Here is a 21065-nt window from a genome sequence, read left to right as displayed (position 1 = left end):
TCATCACCCCTCTCCTTCCATGTAATGCAGCCCATAAAAATCGTGCCAAAGAACCAGGAGGCACAAAACCCCCAGGTAAACAACCCTATATGGCTTGGGTCCAGGTTATTTGAAAGAATTTATTCTCCCTTATGAGCCTGTCTGTGCTTTGATATTTTCTGGAGAAGCCCTTCTTTCAGTCCCACCATCTTCACAGGTGCGCTTGGTGGGAACATGGGAGAGGGCCTTCTCAGTGGCTGCTCCAGTACTCTGGAACTCTCTTCCCAGGGAAGCTAGGCTGGCTCCCTCCTTGATGGGCTTTCGGAAGCAGGCGAAAACTTTCTTGTTCCAGCAGGCCTTTGGAGAATAATCTGGCCCTCCATCTATGTTAATGTCTTATAATTTTGTTGTGTATTTTAAACGTTTATGGTTTTGTTTCCCCCCCCCCAATGTATGTTTTAAACTTTGTAAGGCCGCCTTGAGGCCCAGCATTGGGCAAAAGGCGGGATAATAATAATAATAATAGTAATAATAATAATAATAATAATAATAATAATAATTTCCACCAGCTGTACATCTGCATCATGTTTAGATCCATTTTTAAAAAATGAATGGCTTGTCATCTTGTTGAAATGAGGTAACAGCCCCCACAGTGTCACCACTGTAATATGCAGGCATCTCGGATTCAAGGTGTTTTCAGTGCCATCTTAACATCACTCAATGACACTTCTGTGGATGTACTCCAACCTAAGCACTTATACAAAATCATAGTAAAGATTTGGCTACAACCTTGCAGATAGTTCTGTGCGAGTCCAGGTCTAACTAAAATTAATGGAGCTTGCTTGCACCTAGATGCACATTTGGGAGGGTACTTTTTACCATGTAACATACTGAAAAAGGTTGCTACATACCACTTGTATTCACCATTGTGAACAGACTAAGAGCTCCATCACACCTTTTTTTCTGGGTACAACCCGTGATTTCCACCTCTGGTTCATTAGTGTGACAACTGCTTGACCTTTTCAAGTGCTTTCCTTGTAGCACTATTTCGCCATTGTTTATCTTTTCACCTGCACTGGCTTGCACTCCCTTGTATCGCCACTGCCCCAGAGAAATGTCTCCCACCCAACCCCTTCTCTTTCCTCCTGCCGTTCATTGGTTGTTGTGGTCGTGTGGGGGTGGGTGGGTGGAATAGCAGGCTGAAATGGATGAATGAGAGTGGAGTGTAAATGAAAGTGAGGACAGATAGGCGTGAGGGTGTTGTAGCGCAAGTCTGCTGGAGCACCTCGTTGAAATGGGTGGATGAGAGAGCAATAAGAGTGGCGTTGGAGCAGCAAAAGTCCGTTCAACTGACTCAGCACAAGTCAGCTCGTTTGACCGACTCAGCATGCATCCCCAAGCAGAATGAGAGAAGGAATGCAAAGGGTGCACTGGATAAGTGCCCCCGCCCTCTTTCACCGGCAAGACCATCCTTCAACTAACACGCCCCCACGAAAGTGGGATGTTCTGACATAGTGCAAGAATGGCAATACACTCGGGGGCGGAAGGGTGGTTTTATCACATGTGAAGAAAAAATACTGCACTTTCCCCACCCTAGAAAAACATGGAAAATGGAGGGGAAGAGGTGAGATGACTGCAGGACAGGGACAACATCATGTGAGGGTCACAGGGCAAAACGGTAAATAAGGCAGGACGAAAGTGCGATAAAATGCTGGTGTGATGGAACTCTCAGGCAAACCTGTAAACAGCCACTCATCTCTCGCCTGTGGCAAACAACAATTGCCTCCAAGTGACCAAGCTAGGAAGCTTTGATACATAGAAAGATAATTGTTTTTTTAACGTCAGGTCATGTATGCATGTGTGATGTTAAACACTGATTTATTTTGGCAAGCAGGACAAGACTTAGGGAGATCTAGGTGATCAGAGGAGTGTAAGTATATTTTAAAGTTTTGACCCCAGTGTTTTGGACTGAACATAGACAACACCTACACCATAAAATCATTTCCCAGCACGTACTTGAGATGGCTTACTAGGTGACTATTGATGTCAACTGAATCATTTGAGATGTGCTGGTACAGTGAGAACTAAAGAGAACCAGGGAGTGGCAATCACCGTTAAAATAAGGATAGCTTTTTAAATTCGTATTCTCGGCAGAGAGCAAGTGATTGAATTGAGAAGACAGTTCCCTCCCACTAAATAGAAGTAAGGGAGCAGCACCCCAGGCTATAATTAAAACTTCAAATTAAAGAATGAGAATTCTTTAATAGTATAGTAAAGAGGCCTCCTTCCTTGGAACAGCCATCCATGAACACGACGCTGGTCTAGAGTGTGTTATTTTCACCTGCTGTAAAAGAAATGGGATCAGAGGAACAGACACTCATTAACATACCCTTTTAACTATATATACCATTAAAGATATGAACCTGATTTAGAATAGAGATAAGTTCTTTATCTTTTAATGTATTTTACTACAAAGTAACTGGCGGGTGGCCGGGATATCCAAAGGTAGAGGGACTGTCTTATCCAAAGATGCGAGACTCTTGCCAGCGTGGTAGGAGGGAGGGGAAAGTACTGCTTTTTCTCTCCCCTCCCCCGCTTTTTGGGTTTCATTGATTTCCATCTTATAGGTTATAATGGTGGGGGAATTATGAATGGAAAGGCTATGGACATTAAGCTTCTCCTGATCAGCCTGACATGACCATGGAATACCCTCCTTTTTGCCTCTACTGACATCTGTAGGGATGTGAAAGTTTTTATGGAGGCTGGGAACAGATTTGTAAGGTTGAATCTCCCTCTCTGAGGTTGAACCTTCAGAGGGGGAGAGCTGAAACATCCGATAGCCCAGGGGTGGGCAACTTTGAACCGTCTGGGGGTTGATTCCATCCCCCGACCTGCATCCAAGTATCGGCAGCAGAGAAAGGCATAAGGGGTATAGACCCTGGTATGCCTGCAATTTAGGATTGCAGCCTAAATATGATTTAATGCAGCTCTCAAGAATAATCAATATAAAACCTTAGTTTACTTAGACATCTTGGGCTCTTAGCTCTTATATGTATCAATTAATTAAGTAGGAGATGGCAGGCTGGAGAACTTTAGGTAAGCATCCGCTCTTAGTTATTTTAAATATTGATATACCACCCGTCAAATTGGTTCCAGAGTGGATCGCACAATTAATATCGCAACCATAAAACCAGCCTTGCAGTAATCACAATCTGAAGAGTTATGAAATCCGATGGTTGGAAAGACGCTTTCACAAGGGCAAAACGAGGTCATTATGTTTCTAGCAGATACGCAGACTGAACAAAACCAACTGCAATTAAGTGCCACTTGAAGCAATTAGCTACTGACGTGACTAATGAGTGGAATGACAAAATCGCTCGCCAAAACCTGCACAATACAACTGGCGGGATTACATGTTTATTTTATTTATTTTTAAAGAAAAAGGAATTACAGTGGAAACTGGGGATTTGTTACAATCTCCCACATATTTCTGACAATACATTAGGCTTTTCCTAAGCCTAGCCTGGGCTATGCATTGCTGTCTTCCTATTTTATCACGATATGAATATTTAGGTTACTGTGAAGTGGGGGAGGGGAATCAAAGCCATCTGCAAGCTGAGTTGTTCAGTGCCTTGGCAAAGAATACATTACCAGTTGAGTTTGCCACATCAGATTCTTATCATTTTTTGAAAGTGACTTTGTTTGTTTTTTTAAAGTCTCTGATCACTTCTGTTTTGGAGTGGTACAGCATGAAGGGTTCAATCTCAGGAGAAGGCCAGCATAAATAACGTAATTTACAAATGGTAGGAGACAGTGACGCTCTCCTGTGACTACTGCTCTCATTGATGCACAGCCATATTTCCCACAGGACACCAAATAATAAAAGACAGAGTAAGCGGAGGGGAAACTGCCCTTTACCCATGGCTTGACATATTGCAATACTGAAAAAGATGACATTTCCCTGCCACAGAAATGCTCTTGTGGGAAACCATGACTAGATCCCATGCAGCAACTACGGAGGACTTTGTTTTGCCTCACAACTGAAGAAGTGACCTCTTGCCCGTGAAAGCTCACAGCACACTAAAAGATGGTTCGCCATCAATACGCGTAAGGCTAGTTTGTTTTGCTGCAAAAGACTAACGGCCGCGGCTTTTCGAGTGGGTGCAGAGAAATGATCGCTTAGAAATGTAGTTAAAGGTATAACAATGCACCTTTGCAGCTTACGCTATCCAGCGGTTCTCAACCTGTGGGTCGGGACCCCTTTGGGGGTCGAACGACCCTTTCACAGGGGTCGCCTAAGACCATTGGAAAACACACATTTCCGATGGTCTTAGGAAACTGTATTGACTGAACTATGTCATGTATCATCTTTTGTATTATTAAAGCTATTGTTATGTATCATTAGCAAACCATCCCATAACAATGGATTGTGTAGAGAAGAATGAAAATAATTTTATGGTTGGGGGTCACCACAACATGAGGAACTGTATTAAAGGGTCGCGGCATTAGGAAGGTTGAGAACCACTGCGCTATACAGTATGACTGTATCTTAGGAGTGAAAAGCATATCAAAGGCTTGTGGGCTTGTGCAGCTAAATAAGATTTTGGCTGAGCAAATGAATAACAAGCAGACTGCTTCCATCTGCTGGCCTGTATTTATCCCGCACGCTTAAAAACAGTACAGTAGAAGAAAGTGCTCCCTTTGAAGGAACCAGTGAAACAAACCAGACCCAGGGACAGCACTGTAAGTTTCATGGGCCAGCAGGCGGGTAGAAAAGAACAATGGACAAGGCAGGGCAATTGGGAAACTGATAATACTTCCCCCCCTCGCTTTACAGGGAGGAGAAAATAAAATATGAAAACAGCCATTCCTAAATGTGTGCAACTCCGTGGATAACTTTTTGAAGAACTAAAAGTGCACATTATGAGCTTTATCACACCAGCGTGATACTGTGCAATCACTGCGTATTGCATGCAAAGGACTCAGAAGTTTTCCACCTTATAATCTGCTTTGATTGTGAAGTACTCCCATGCATCCTGCCTTAATTGTGCAATAAACGTATTTATTTATTATTTATTCAAAACATTTATGTCCCGCCCTATATCAGTAAGGTCTCAGGACGGCGTACAGATAAAAGCATACAGTATAAAACAGTAAATATATAAAGCTAAAAACAAATTAAAACATAAACCAAGTTAAAACGATATATAATTTAAAAGCAGTAAAACCATTAAAACAGTTAAAACAATGTGCCTAGTGAATTCAACCATTAAAAGCTTTGTTAAAAAGCCAGGATTTCACTTGGTGCCGGAATAAAATCGGGGTGCCACAACAGAGAATGCCCTCTACCTTGTCCCAACATAGCGAATGTGTTGTGCTGGTGGGATGCACCCTATTTATCCCCTACTTTTTGAGCGTATCTTCCGAGCCACCGCTGGGGCGCAGGAGCAGGATTTTAAACAAATGCTTACATCTGCGTAAGCTTTAAAGATAAAGACACCAAAATTGGCACAGTAATAGATATTGGGGAGAGCTTTAAGCATCCCAAATTTGAATTGATTTGGGTCATCCGTTGATTTTTTATGATTTTTTACATTTCCCCCCTTAAACTCACTTCCTGGTATGCAAAGGATCGCTGTCGCCCGGTAGCAAAAACAACAATGACGGCAAAAGCTTAGCGCTATGGGGATAATCCGAGGGAAGCAGGTATGTGGGATGAAGCTTTCAATCTGTTTGTAACTCACACACAAAATGTAGGAAGGTTTATTTAAAAACCTGATGGAAGTGCATTTTAAATGAAATTTCTGTCTTTCACACATGCACACTAATAGCAGGAGTGGAATCTGTATAACTGAGCAATCCTATATCAGTTTACTCAGATGTAAGCTCCTCAGTGTAATGGGACTTACTCCCAGGAATGTGTATTTAGGAGCGCAGCCTAAAACTATAATCCTGCAGATTTACATAGAACTAAGCCTCACTGAAATCAGATTGCCTTACTTTTGAGTGAACATATTTAAAATTTCACAGTAAGGCTACACACTCTTACTTCATTACTTCCTACCGAACCAAGTGGGAAATATTTCTAAGCAAGCATACATGGTCTACAGCGCTGGGCAAGCAAAACTACATGAGTTGCGTGAGAGAGAGAGAGAAAACAAAAGAAGTTTTCTTCTCTACATAAAACTAAACAAACGTATACGCCATAAGAGCCTCATCAAGGCTCCACAAAAATATACCCAAATTAAAATAATCACAGCACTGCTGTTATTCCAAGGGGAGATATATATATATATATATATCTCCATCCTCTGAGCTATTCCTAATTAATATTAAACTACTTCACTAGGGGGGATTCCACATGTCGTACTGAGGCCGCTTCCATGCGGCCCCAGTGCGACCCCAAAGTGATTGTGTAACTTGCCTGTAAAAGAGACGAGGAAGAGGCGTCCTTGCCGCCGGTGCCATCACCCACCTCCCTCCTCGTCGGCCGGGACGGAGAGCTCGGTAGAAGAAGGCGAGACCGCCTTCTTCTGCCGAGCTCTCCGTCCCGGCCGGCGAGGAGGGAGGTGGGTGACGGCGCCGGCGGCAAGGACGCCTCTTCCTCGTCTCTTTTACAGGCAAGCTACATGATCGTTTTCGGGGTGCACTGGGGGCGGATGGAAGCACCCTGAGTACGACGTGTGGAATCCCCCTAGCTGTGACGCACACTTATTATTTATTTATTTACAATATTTATATACCGCTCCCCACTGCAAAATTTTGGAGCGGTGTACAAGATAAAATTAAAATAAAAACAGAAAACACACACACACTCAAAACAGATGTTAAAAGAAGCAAAATGTACAGTGAACCATGGTTGGACATTAAGGAAAGGCTTCCTGGAATAATGATGTTTTCATGAGGCGCCGAAAGGAGTACAAAGTTGGCGCCTGCCTGACCTCCAGAGGCAGGGAATTCCAGAGGGGGGCCACCACGGTGAAGGCTCTGCCCCTGGTAGACTCCAATTGGAGTATGGATCTATGTGGAACCACCAGGAGCAGACCCTGGGATGACCTCAGTGACCCAGCAGGTTGGTAGGGGAGATGCGCTCTCTCAGGTATCCTGGTCCCAAGTTGTTTAGGGCTTTGTACACAAGTACAAGAACCTTAAACCTGGCCAGTGCAGTTCCTTCAGCAGAGGAGTTACATGCTGGATAACGCTTGTGCTTATATGTTTACGCTGAGTTCATCCAGGCTTCTTTACCAGCAGCTATTAACTAGCAATTAGTTAAGATCACAAATTCAAAATCCAGCCAAAGTTCAGCGCGCTTTTAACATGCTCATTAACTCCTCCCGTTGAAATCAAAGAGACTTTAAAGCGGCTGATCACGGACGGGTCTTTTCCCTGTTGTGCGTTTTGAAATCTAATTGAAATAACTAACAAATGCTTCTGCGTTTTTAGGACTCAACACGCCTTCATTGCCGAGTGCTGCACTACCACTAGACGCCCCCCTCCCCAGCCTGGCGCGGCGGCGCTTTCGAGGCAGCGAAAAATCCCAATAGCGATGTCTCGTTCTCTGCCGCACTCCCGGAACGCCCAACATGGCGGCCAAACTGCCCGTCTTCGACATTTTTTGTGTGTGTGCCCTGACCTTCCTCCCATGCGCCCTTTCGCTAATCCCGCCTCTTCCGGCGAGAATACGGCCTTTTGTTTGGATGGACACCGGATGTGGCCCCGTGGTCCGGGAATTTTAAACCTTGGAAGACGGTAGGAGGTTGCTTTAGGTAGGAGCTGGACGTTGCAGTTTCCCTGTGGTGAGTGATGGAGCGTGCCGCCTTCGTCCGCGCTAGTCGAGCTTGTGCCAGGATCCTGTTGAATGTTTCTTTGGGAGTTGGGGCCATTCTGCTCCATGGGATTTACTCCTAGGAAAGCCTGCGTGCGGGTGCATGGGGTTTCAGCCTCAAAAACTCGGGTATCTATTTGGAATATATGTACACATATATTTTGCATGTGTACAATGTCTAATATGGCGTGGTGCCTGCAGATTATTATGAGCAGGTCTGGTTCTTAAGCAGTTATTATCTCCAGGTGCAGATATTTAAGTAGGGTGACCCTATGAAAAGGAGGACAGGGCTCCTGTATCTTTAAAAGTTGTGTTGAAAAGGGAATTTCAGCAGGTGTCATTTGTATATATGGAGGACCTGGTGAAATTTCCTCTTCATCACAACAGTTAAAGGGCTCTTTTAAATCTGGTCACTCTAGTATCACTCCTGCAGCTTTAACTGTTGTGATGAAGAGGGAATTTCACCAAGTTCCCCATATATACCAATAACACCTGCTGAAATTCCCTTTTCTATGCAACTGTTAAAGATACAGGAGCCCTGTCCTCCTTTTCATAGGGTCACCCTAGTGTTTGGACAGAAACAAAGTCCTATAAATCCCAGCATCTCCCAGAGAGCATTGATGGCTGGAGGGATGCTGGGAGTTTTAGGACTTTTTTCTGTCTAAATATGCATAGGGTTGCACCCTAAAACACTCTTGTCCTAAAAAAAAACACAGAACATGGAGAAGCTGATGTACTCTTGGCTGCCTGCTATACTGTTGCTGCTACGTGAGCTTTTCTGGGTATGGCGCATTCAAAGATGAATATATCTGGCTGTGTTATGAGATGCTTTGAATAAGATGACAGTAAAACCTTTGTTTTGAAGAGCAAGGCTTTGTGAGTCTAGCTTTGTGACAGTAGGAAAGGCTGTACTGTGATGTCATTGAGACATGGATATTTTATGATGTAAGCCTTGACCTCCCAGAGCCTTTTCTTCCCATTCCTACTCATGCCTGTCTGATTTCACCTTTGTTCTCTGAGCAGTGGGGGTTTCACATGGATTAAATAATATGTTTATGTCTTGCACGTTTAAAATCCTGATATGGTGGGATGTTTTTAGTATATAGTAAGTGGCCGTGGAATTGGCTATAGTTTGTACCGCCCTTATAATGATTGCCTTCTCTCAATATGAGTATATTGGCATAAATGATCAAATTATGTTCTGTCAGGTGCATGTAGGAGAAATCCTTCAATTTCAGGATGGCTGTGGATGACTATGAAGAGCTTCTCAAGTATTATGAAATACAAGAAACTGTCGGTGCAGGTATGCTTTTTGACACTTCCAAATAAAAGTGGCTAAACATCTAAACTTAGCAGCAGTGTATAACATATAAAAGTAAAGAACTGTGAAAAACCTAGATATGCATCTTGCTTTTTGATGAGATTCCCCCAAAGTAGGTTGCAATACTTATAAAATAAAAACAATTTATTATTATTATTATTATTATTTATTTATATAGCACCATCAATGTACATGGTGCTGTACAGAGTAAAACAGTAAATAGCAAGACTCTGCCGCATAGGCTTACAATCTTTTATATTATTTATATTTTTATATTATTTATATTTTTATATTATTTATATTATTATTTAAAGATTATAGTCTGTAACATTGCTTTTTAATTTTTTTATTTTAATTTTTGTACACTTCTTTTTCTAGGTTTAAAATGTATATGTTTTAGATTTCGTAAGGCTGCCTTGAGGCCCAGTATTGGGCAAAAAGCGGGTTAATAATAATAATAATAGAAAAGTTATTGCAGAGTTTAAGCGTATTTACTCACAAGTCAGTCCCACTTTTATCTATGGAGCAAGCATCCTAGTAAACATGTTAAGATTGTACTATATAAGTACTTAGTCTATAGCTGTGTCCATGCATAAGTTGCATTACAGAGTAAGCATAGGGAAAAAAGATGGGTCCTTTCTTTGAGGAACTTGCAACCTAAATATTGACAGTGCAAAGCAAATGGAGGGAAAGTCCAGGCCTGGCCAGCAAAGGATAAATGTATGCTAACCCAGTAACATATACTAGAGCTTCGTTCAGATGAGGACTGGGGGTGAAGCCAAAGTTTTCACAGAAGAGTTGGATTTTGAAGAGAATTTCAAGGAAAAGTGAGGTGGTGCCACTAGCTGTACAGAAATGTAATTCCATGTATATTCAAGGGAGATCAACTTTACCCCCAAAAGTGGTTAGAATACTATAGCCTGTAAGTAAGATTTCCTCGTGAAGCAGATGATAGATCAGACATACCGTTGGTCAGCTGCTCAAATGAGTAATGGCGCCTTCAGGGTAAGTAACTTGATTGACCCATGAGCCTGGTCAAGCAGTGCTGTGACAGGGAGGTAGAACGAGATCTTTCCAACCAGTCATTGCCCTTATATTGATCTCCAAGGTGAAGCTGAGCAAAATGTTAATCTGGAGTTTCTGTGGTTTTTCTTACTGTAGGTGGCTTTGCAAAGGTTAAACTGGGTTGTCATTTGCTCACTGGTGAACAGGTGGCAATAAAAATCATGGACAAGCTGGCTCTTGGGGTGAGTCTCCAATGGGGGAAAGTTAAGCTTTATTTGTAGAAATTTTCTAATTGTTCAGCTTCTTAACGTGAAACTGTTGGGTGCGTTCTGTTCTTAAAAGAACCAGAACTTCAGGCTTCTGGAACGACATTGGACTCCGCTAACACTATGTGGACAACTTTCTTCTTCCATAATTTAGACCTTAAATTGATGTTCAGTTGTTGGCTTTTAAATATTAACGCTAATTGAATGCTTACTAAAGGCTGTGAATGTATGTGAAAATATAGCCATAGGTAATCCCAGCTGATGCTGTTGAACCTCTTTCCTTCCCTCTCATTGGTACCCTTCCCTCAGGTTTCCTTCAGTTCCCAGTTAACTGTAGCTCAACAGTGTGGCTGTGTTGACAAAATGCCCACCATAGTGGCTCCCCAGGAAAGCAGCTGTGACATAAATAGCACACTCTGACATCATTAGCTGTTAAACCATTCTTCATTATTACCTCAGACCTTTTAGCCAGGTGTTGGCTGCTAGGCATGCATATTTATCCTGAGTCAAGAGTGAGGACTGGGAGAATGCCTTGACCATGTCAGCTGCCATTGGGGTTTTCCCTAAAGAAAGGGGAACAAGTGTTATCCACCATCACCACCACTCATACTGCATGTATGTAGGAGGAACATTGGGGGGGGGGGTGTATAGGGGCTGGCTCTCTCAGGTAAAAGGATGTAGGTTATTCTAAGAAAGTCCCTGCCTGTAGGTTTGCACTCTTAATAGGCTCAATACAAAAGGAACAGGGAGGGAAGAGGAAAGCAAGCAAAGTGGAAGGTTCTCTATTATGTCACAAGAAACAGAAACCACGTTACATGGAAACGGCACGGATCTTTCGTCTCTTAGGATGATTTGCCTCGTGTAAAAACGGAAATTGAAGCCATGAAGAGCTTAAGCCACCAGAACATCTGCCGGTTATACCAAGTGATTGAGACTCCAAAAAAGATATTTATGATTCTAGAGGTAAGATTGAAGATCTTGTTCAGATATAATAATAACAATAACAACAATAAAATTTCTTACCCACCTCTCCATCCTGATCGAGGCAGGGAACAACAGTAAGTATAAAATACTGATTAAAAACATAGCATGCATTGTTAAAACTTCCTATAAAGTATCCTAAAATTCCACTGGATAGGCCTGCCAGAAGAGACCAGTCTTTATAGCTTTCTTAAATGCTAAAAGACTGTTAAGTTGACGAATCTCCTCCGGCAGGCCATTCCACAGTCTGGGAGCAGCAGAAGAGAAGGTCCTCTGGGTAATACTTGTCAGCCTAGTTTTGGCTGGCTGAAGGAAATTCTTCCTGGAGGACCTGAGTGTGCAGGGCAGATTGTACGGGAGAAGGCGATCCCACAGATAGCCTGGGCCCAAACCAGGCTTTAAGACTTGCTTCTTAACCCTTCTGTACCAGTAGAGTTGCTGTGGACCCCAGCAGCTGTTTGAAACATCTGTAACACCTTTTTAGGAAACCCAAACCTTTTCACGCACCATGTATTCCTCAGTGATTATGAGCTCGGTTGTCTTGTAGTGATTCATCACCCTGCTGCCACCAGCTTTTTGAAGTGAACGGGAAAGTGAACCTACCAAACACCTAAGCTAACTGGGGTCTGTTCTGTCCCCAGCATTTTGTCCGAACTGGACAGGGAAAGCAACTTGGGTCACTGATTCCATTTTTGTTGGTGGTTGTACCACCTCAAGAGCGCTGGAATATATTTGTTCTGTTTTTGTAGAATAGTAATAACAGTAATAATCCTGTGCATACCTGTGTGCGCACACAGAAAAATCCATTCCAAAGTACTGCAGAGGTCCGTTGTACTCCAAGAGTAAATTTTACCCTAGGGGGTTAATTCTGTTCCAAGTCGGAACAGGAATTAACCCTGTAATGCTGCAAACTTATAGCAGTTGTTTGTTATGTTCTTTTGAAGTGGGGTGAGGGATACATTAGAGCCAGCCTTCCTCAACCTGGGGCGCTCCAGATGTGTTGGACTGCATCTCCCAGAATGCCCCAGCCAGCTGGCTGGGGCATTCTGGGAGTTGTAGTCCAACACATCTGGAGCGCCCCAGGTTGAGGAAGGCTGCATTAGACAAAGGTGGGCCGCCTTGAGAGCCTTTTTGGCTAAAGGGCGGGATAAAAAGTACTAAAATAAATAAATAAACGTGTAGCCCACCATGGCCCTTTGTATCACCCCACTGGTTGCTGCCACCGAAAAACACTCCCAAAAAACACTTCTGTTGGCAAAGCATGTGCTCCCCTCACAACTTGTGTTTCAGCAGAATCACGGTTTCTCTGAAGGAAGGGGTTCCCTACAGCCTGACAAATAGCTGTTTTGCTAGCTGAGGGAAGCCCAGTTCTGCTGGGCTCCTAGCATGTAGCTTGCTTGAGTGCACAACACACGGTGGGCCCGGTTCAGAAGACACCTTTAACTATTTTAAAATTTTGTGGAGGTGGTACCTAACCCCGATTAGATTGAATAAGATAAATGATCAGCATTCAGCAAATTGTTGGAGAGGTTGTGGGGAAAAAGGAACGTATTTACATATGTGGTGGCAATGCAAATATGTACAAAGATTATGGAAGATGGTGTTTTCAGAAATTGAAGAAATAGTGGGAATGAAAATAGAACAAACACCAAAGATTGCATTGCTGTCACTATTTGAAGATATAAAGTGTGGAAAAGAAACTAAAGAGCTGATATCGAGTTTGCTGGTTGCAGCACGATTGATGGTAGCTAGGAACTGGAAGATTCAAGGGGAATATTCTATTGAAGAATGGTACAAAGAAGTATGGGATATAGACATTAACGATAAACTGACATGTAATATTAAGTGGAGAAAAGGCGTAACTAAAATAAATGAGTTTGAAGGAATCTGGAAACAGTTCCTAATATTCGTGTTTACTAAGGGAAGTGGGAAACCGCCAGCAGAAGAAACGATCAGATTTTGGACTCAGGAATAGATCCCGAGGTGGGGGCTGCACTTTTATGTTAAGAATGATTATGTTGTAGTATGATAATGTATAGGTAATACTTATTCAACATATATGTACTCAACATTTATTCAATATGTATGTAGCAGTTGTTTGATGTTTCTTTTTTTTATTATTATTACTATTGTAATGTTGTATGTTTATATAGTGTAGAAAACAAATAAAAATTATAAAAAAAACAAACAAAAAAACCACGGTAGTTAAGCCAGAAAACCAGGCTGTGTTCAGAAGACACCTCAAACCATGGCTTTAACCACGGTGAATAAAGCTTTCTGGGTTTTTTTTATTATTTATTTATTGCACTTATATACCGCTCCCGTAGCCAGGGCTCTCTGGACGGTTTACAGAAATTCTAAAATTAAGATTAAAACAAGTATACAAAATTTTAAATTCTAAAACACAGAACATACACACATAAAGCATTAAAAAACGTTAAAAAAACTAAAACGTGGGTAATTAAGATGTGCCGCCATATGCCTGGGCAAAGAGGAAAGTCTTAACCTGGCGCCGGAAAGATAGCAGCATTGGCGCCAGGCGAGCCTCGTCAGGGAGATCGTTCCATAGTCTGGGAGCCACCACAGAAAAGGCCCTGTCCCTCGTTGCCACACTCTGAGCCTCTCTCGGAGTAGGCACCCGGAGTAGGGTTAACCACTGTGGTTAAAGCTGCGGTTTAAGGTGTCTTCTGAATGGGGCCACTTTAAGAAAATGGATGAAGATTCTTAGTGACTATGAGAGAAGGGCTGGCAGAGACCATTAGGAAGGAATTAAAGGTACATGGGGAAGGGGTTTGGGAGTTGTGAAGGCTCTTGGGATGTACCAAAACGGAATGCAGAAGGTAAGTTTCTCCTTGCATCTCAACTGTTCCCAAGGCCTCATCCTTCATGAATGTCTATTTCATGTAACTGCTTTGCCGTTCTGCACATTGACATTGGTCTCCTGCCTTTCTACAATCTCTAGCTTGAGGCACCTTCAGGAAATGTATTGTGCGCTGACATGTGCCCATGGATGGCATATTCTTGGAGGTCATGTGCTCCCTACCTTACTACTTGCTGATGACCAATAGAACATATGTAGGGGCTTGCATTGTACTGGGGCAGGGGAGGGTGGCCTTGGGCTCTGTGTGGCTCCAAGCCTAACTTCAAAAGCCCTCTGAAAGTAATCGTCCAAGAGCTGTGGGTGGGGGAGAGCAAGGGAGAGAACAAGGTCTGCCCAGCTTTTGGCTCCAGCCCTGCCCAATGTTGATTTTGGCCTCCCTCACCAGTGGCATGCAGTTCCTTGAGAGAGAACAGGTCCCCCACCCCTGCACTGGGGCCTGGAGGACAGAAGGGCCATCTGAGAATACTGGAGCTGTCCTTCCCTTGTGTAAAACATTCAGCCCATCAGTCTTTCCCTTAAACAATAAAATTCCTTCTCAGGCACCAGAAAAAGCTTCAGTCTGTTCCATTTGCTTCCAATTTAGCCACTGTCTCTCAAATGCAATGGCCTTCTTCTTCACTGCAGTACTGCCCTGGAGGAGAGCTGTTTGATTATATCATTGCTAAGGATCGCTTAGCCGAAGAGGAAGCACGTGTCTTCTTTCGCCAGATTGTAGCTGCCATCGCTTATGTGCACAGTCATGGGTATGCTCACAGGGATCTCAAACCGGTAAGTGTGGGAAATGGTTGCGCAATCTCCATTGGAATAAACCCACTCTAAACCAGGCCTGAAATGGACTAGGCTGCTGGCTTCCAGCTTCACTTAATAAAGCTGGCTGGTTCAAATCCATATGTGAAATTCTGTCTCGCTTCCATCCCATCCATTGCTCCTTGGCTCTCATTTCACACTTAAGGCAGACAGGTCCCAACGCTGCAGGGACAGGAGCTGAATTCTCTTGTCAGGCTCTACGTTCTACACTCAGCAAAGCAATGCTCCCGTGCCCACAGTCCTTCAAACCTTGCCTGCCCACCTGATGCTACAGAGCTCTAGTTCTCTTCGGCTCCTTTTCTTCAACTCAATCTCCCCCACCTCTTTCTCATTCAGGCTCCTGCTTCTCAGAAAGCTGCCTGCTTTGTCTCACTTCCTTTAGCCACCCTCTTTCAACTATACTTGGGGACCCAGTCTCCTTTGCACTCCATTCTTCCCAAAACATACTACCCTCCTTCAACTTTGATTTTCCCTTTCTCAGTTCCCTATTTCGTCTGACCCTTTTTCTCTAACCTTTTCTTTCAAATTCCTTTTTTTTTTTTAGTCAATTCTCTACTTTGCATCCTCCCTTTCGCCTCCTCATCTCTGTTCTGTCTGTTAATTTCGCTTCTCGAACACCCAGGACTCCTTCCTAGTTCTTAGTCAGTCTTTGTGTGAAATGTTTAATTCCAGCCAAACTGACAGTTTCCCTTTGCGTTATAGAACCTCCAATGCAAACAGTGTAGTTCCCAGAGCAGCTGAATATTCCGTGCCTCTACTCCTTCAGTTAATTGGTGTTAGAGGCTTTGCTTCAAACTACGGATACCTGTTGATTATATTATCTCTGATGCTTCCTTCAATTTCATCTACTAAGGGGCTATCTGTTTCTCCTCATTCTGTTCTAAACATATGTATTCAAGATTGAGTATTTGACTGATGTTTGCTTCCACCAGTTCAGAAGTGGCTGCATTTATAGCACACAGCTACTACTGTGCTGGATCTTAGTAAGTTCACTTGCTCTAAAACTCTACTTCTCTTGTCAGGAAAACCTGTTGATTGATGCTGAGCATAACCTGAAGCTGATAGATTTTGGTCTCTGTGCAAAACCAAAGGTGAGTACGTGCTCCGTTTCACTAGAGGTCATTGCTTTTCAATCACTTTGCCAATGCCAATAGAATGCTGTTGCGCTGACCAAGGAGAGATCCATTGTTTGCTTTGGAGATGAAACAGCAGGTCTCTAGTTACCTGTCTTTCTGCCTTGCTCAATGGATGCTGAATTTAGATAGCCCTGTTCAGCCATTGGTCCGTTGAAGCTCAGCCATTCACTTAGTTCAAATTGAAGGGTGTGGTGCCGTATGGCTTCTGTCATCTTTCCTCCATCAAGGCGCTCTCTAGTACCACCAGGGTATTCCTTAGCTAGTCCACCAAAACCTCTTTTTGAACTGTGGGCACCTATTTCCACCACAGCTGCTCCTTAAGAGCTTTATAACATTAAGATTTAGTGCCTGAGGTCTCTTGTTTTCCTCTTCCTATCCTCTCCTTTTTCCTCTCCTCTCGTGTCTTTTTAGATTGTAAATCTGAAAGCAGGGACTGTTTTATGTCCATTGATATGTAAGCATTTCTCGCTGAAGAATGGGGTATAGATGCTTTAAATAATAAATTGCTACTTTTTAAATAGTTTAGTGCTTTGTCAGGATAAAAGTAAATTAGATGCTATTAAAAAGTGGGCCTGTTCACACGTAATGGCTGTGTGTTGGTGGCAAATTGTGTGTTAATTAATCCATGATTTGTGGGGCTGTTCAGCCTCGTGTGGCACAGAGTGGTAAAGCAGCAGTTTCTGCAGCTGAAACTCTCCCCACGGCCTGAGTTCGATCCCAGTGGAAGCTGGTTTCAGGCAGCTGGCTCAGGTCGACTCATCCTTCCTTCCCCCAGTTAGCTGGGGGAAAGGTACGGCTGGGGAAGGCAACGGCAAACCACCCCGCTATAAGGCCTGCCAAGAAAACGTCAGCGAAAGCTGGCGTCCCTCCAAGAGTCAGTAATGACTCAGTGCTTGCATGAGAGGTTCCTTTCTTTCCTTTCCTCACTGTGTAGAAGCTGCTTCCATTTTCTGAAAACCTACAAATGTCCTGTTCATAGTTTGTTAATGTGACATCTGAACTTGGCCTCTTTGGTTTATTCATGGGTTAAACAGCCCAAAGTTAACCTAAGAACAAACCATGGATTAATTTTGTTTAGCCCACAAACAACCCAAAGTGTCTGGATTTGGATGTCACGCTAACCTACAAATGAGCCAATCGTAGGCTGTTGATTAAAAGCTAATTTGTGAGAGGCAGTGTGGCTGCTTCTCCCACTCATGCATGGCAATCCATGGGTTGTTTAAACCATGGGGTTTTGTTGCATGTGAACCAGGTCAGTGTCTGGGTTGTCAGTTTTCGAGTACATCTGGCAAATGAACCCAACTTAAGGTATGATGACTAGGTTAGCTGAACAGTTATAGACAAAATGTGTTAATGCTAATTAATTGTGGGCTGGGGAAGCCTTCACACTTGGCTCTTAACAGCTCAGTTATTTGAGCTGAGTATGCCCACCATGCATTCAGTGATTATATCTAGGTGAAGTTGCCGCTGTTTCTTATTGTTCATGTTCTTGCCGTAGGGTGGTCTGGATTACCATCTAAACACATGTTGTGGGAGTCCAGCATATGCAGCACCAGAGTTGATTCAAGGCAAAGCTTACATTGGCTCTGAGGTATTGTAGCACCTTTTTTTAACACGTGAACGTTTTATTCCTGTATACCTCTCAAATGACTCTTGCCTGTCTAGACCTGGGTTTTGTTCCTCTGCTTCAATCAGACACCCTGTTGCCTTGACAGCATGATTGCAGAACAGAAATCCTATTTTAGATTGAAGGGCAAGCAATGTTAGTTCTTGTCGTGTTTCTCAAAACCTCCTGCCTTCATGGGAGGCAATAACGACGCCTGCTAAGTAACCCAAAAAGCTTTATTCAAGAATAAACATCTCTTCCCACCTGAAGAGAGTCTAATCCCTTGGAACTTTCCCCTAGGCAAAACTATGCAAACTAAGTGTGACAATTGTCCTTTCAAGAAGAATGGAAAGCCCTTTCCCAAGACGTGTTAACTTCAGAGAGACTAGTTCTGAGGCAGCTTCTGATGGGACACGAGCCAGGCTGACTTTCTCTCACCTTCCTCTTGCTCTGCCCATTTTAGTCTGCAGCATACTCTAGGAATCGGCTATCCTGTCCATGCTCTCCCCCTCGGAAGAATGTTGGCTTCCCACTGACTGTGTATTATTTGCCCTTGACGAGATAAGCTCTGGAGAGAGTTCACCACCAGCTGGTGAAGGGCCCTTGAGAGCTTTCTCCCCCACTGTTAGAGACTGGCCTGTTTCTGGCGCCGACTCCTCTACTTCAGAGTCTGATTCTGATTGATCACCTGAAACCCCTTCTTCCAACCCAGGGGGAGCAAAGCTAGACATGACAGTTCTGCTTACTCACACAAAAGCCAGGACACTCCTTTGACCCCAGTGTGCAAGGAGCATCTGGCACAGCCCTCTCATTATTCTGTATTTGTACCTTGAGAGTGGGCAGGTGAGGTCCAGGGATATTAGAAAGCGGCTGAGCAGCACTGTTGGTGGTGTGTTGGACTTATCATTGGGACGTTACTGGGTTAATGCTGCCTGCCCTGGAGAGTATGTTTCCTGCAACCACTAGAGCACTCCTCAGACAAATATCTGAAACCCCAAACGAAGAACGGGAAAGCTGCCTTCTCCTTCTGCCATTTTGTGAGTGTGTAGTTTAACTCTCTGCAGGCTGTGTGCTCAACCTCTCCAAAGGCAGAACACCTGGTTGAGAGGCTAATGCCATTTGAGTAGTATAAGCGGGGTGGCAGGAACAAGGTGTAGCGATGAGGACTACGGGCCAATGCTGTGTAGTGGTTAAAGTGTTGGACCGGGACTCACTCAGCCCTGAAGCACTGCCTTAGACTCCTTGGAGGAAAGGCAAGATATAAATGTGACAAACAAATTAATAGATTGTAGTACAACAGGGGAGGAAAACCACTGGCCTGTGGGCGGCTTAACTCTGCTGATGGAAGTTCCCCAACCAGTCCACTGAGATTTTGGCCCTCTACGCAGGCTTCTCCCCCAGGAGTCTACTGGGGCTTGGGCAGCGGCATGTGAATCCCCTTGTGATAGGAAATAACAGGGATTCCTCTCCCCCATTTGGGAGGACGTTCTTTGCCCATGCCGTGTCTTCCCCCCTCAAGGATGATGTGGTGCGTTAGCATGTATTGGGGCTGAGCAATACGGGGTTCATGAAGCTGCCATCCTAAGGATTTTATCACACCATTTTCTTATCGCCCCAGGCAGATATTTGGAGCATGGGAGTCCTCTTGTACGCCCTCCTCTGTGGATTTCTGCCATTCGACGACGATAATGTCATGGCACTCTACAAGAAAATAGTGGTATGTATCCTGGCATAAGTGCCAAAGTTGATCTCCAGTATTCAAGCTGTCCTGTTTAAGTGGGGGTGTTTGCAGAGCTACAGTGGGGGAAATACTGGTACCCAGGAGCTGAATCCCCGAGCATCCTTTTTATAGCCTTTAACGTGCAGGTCTCACAAAAAGCCCAAGCATGAAACTTAGACATTTTCTAGTATTAAGAACTGCCTTGGAATCATCTCGGAATTCAACTCCTTGTGTGTGTCTTCCCTCCTCCCACTCCCTGTAGTCTCTGTTAGGCAGGAGCCAAGTACTGGCGCTGTCTTAGCAGGAGGGCATCAAAGATTTCTCTCTTTGTGTCGGGAGCCTTGTAGAAAATCTGTTCAGTGTGCCCATGCATGACAAGAGGCCAGCATGGCAGCTCTGGGCATGCACAAGCACTGGTGCAGTTGTAAGCACCCACATCATTTAATCTGCCCAAGACAAGTTCGTCTCTAGCACACCCTGGCCAGGTGTGTAATTCCCTTTTTTTCTGCTAGATGTATCCTTCTTGGGATGATGTTTTTATTTTCTGGCGACATCATAGAGTGAAATGAAGGGTTCAGGCCTCCTGTAGAGTGGAACACTTGGTTATTGTCTAGAGGCAGAATTTTTTGCCTGTTTGTCTCTTTCCCTTCCACCCCCAAGTTGCTCGCTAGAGCAAAAGTCTAGGAGCACGAGCTTCTTGGTAACTACACAAGACATGGACGTATCTGATTCTAGCATAGTTAATTTCAGTTGTGACCAAAATATTTTTGGAGTGAAAAGAGGTTTAATGTCAGCACCTAAAACAAGCCACTATAAGTTCCAGCACAAATCTGTTTACGTTTCGCTATAAATCCTGTGATGCAGATGCAAATTGGTTCCTAAGGTGCAGCCAATAAGCCTGTGCTGAACTTGATCAAAACTCGGGTTAGTGCAGCCGCTTTCAAGTTCTAACTTCATAGAATAGTAGAGTTGGAAGGAGCCTATAAGGCCATCGAGTCCAACCCCCTGCTCAATGCAGGAATCCACCTGAAAGCATCCCTGACAGATGGCTGTCCAGCTGCCTCTTGAATGCCTCTAGTGTGGGAGAGCCCACCACCTCCCTAGGTAACTGGTTCCATTGTTGTACTGCTCTAACAGTCAGGAAGTTTTTCCTGATGTGCAGCCAGAATCTGGCTTCCTGTAACTTGAGCCCATTATTCTGTGTCCTGCACTCTGGGAGGATCGAGAAGAGATCCTGGCCATGTCTTGGGGCTTCTTGGTGGGTCCTGCTGCTCTGGCACTGAATATAAATGGCAGGGGAAGCTGGCTGAGGTGGAGGGAGAGCCCCAGCCAAAGGCAGTGCAGGCTCTGATCCATTGCCCTAGACACAACTTTCTTTGTTGCTTTGAAAGAACTGGTAACGAGGGGTCTCAAAATCCTCACAGGTCTTGAGTTTTAGTGAGCTGAAGTTGCCAGAACTCTATTGTTATGATTTCTTTAAACATCAGAATTAAAATAATGCTAAGCTATATTGATGACTTTTAACCAATAGCTGGGGG

At 43.8% G+C, this 21065-nt stretch overlaps 1 protein-coding gene across 1 annotated transcript in view; it reads left to right on the top strand.

Annotated features, from left to right (window-relative positions):
* Nucleotides 1-9024: 9024 nt before the first annotated feature.
* Nucleotides 9025-21065, top strand: part of MELK (maternal embryonic leucine zipper kinase) — a 33295-nt gene continuing 21254 nt past the window's right edge. The window contains exons 1-7 of the mRNA XM_063129101.1: nt 9025-9107; nt 10287-10372; nt 11243-11359; nt 14883-15026; nt 16088-16156; nt 17700-17792; nt 19426-19524. Of these exons, the coding sequence (XP_062985171.1) occupies nt 9044-9107; nt 10287-10372; nt 11243-11359; nt 14883-15026; nt 16088-16156; nt 17700-17792; nt 19426-19524 (672 nt within the window). The 5' untranslated portion in view covers nt 9025-9043. The remainder of the gene's footprint in view (nt 9108-10286; nt 10373-11242; nt 11360-14882; nt 15027-16087; nt 16157-17699; nt 17793-19425; nt 19525-21065) is intronic.

The sequence above is a fragment of the Elgaria multicarinata genome, chromosome 6, assembly GCF_023053635.1.
Source record: "Elgaria multicarinata webbii isolate HBS135686 ecotype San Diego chromosome 6, rElgMul1.1.pri, whole genome shotgun sequence".
Classification (NCBI taxonomy): domain Eukaryota; kingdom Metazoa; phylum Chordata; class Lepidosauria; order Squamata; family Anguidae; genus Elgaria; species Elgaria multicarinata.
The sequence above is the reverse complement of the archived record's forward strand: the minus strand, read 5'-3'. Positions and strand labels throughout refer to the sequence as shown.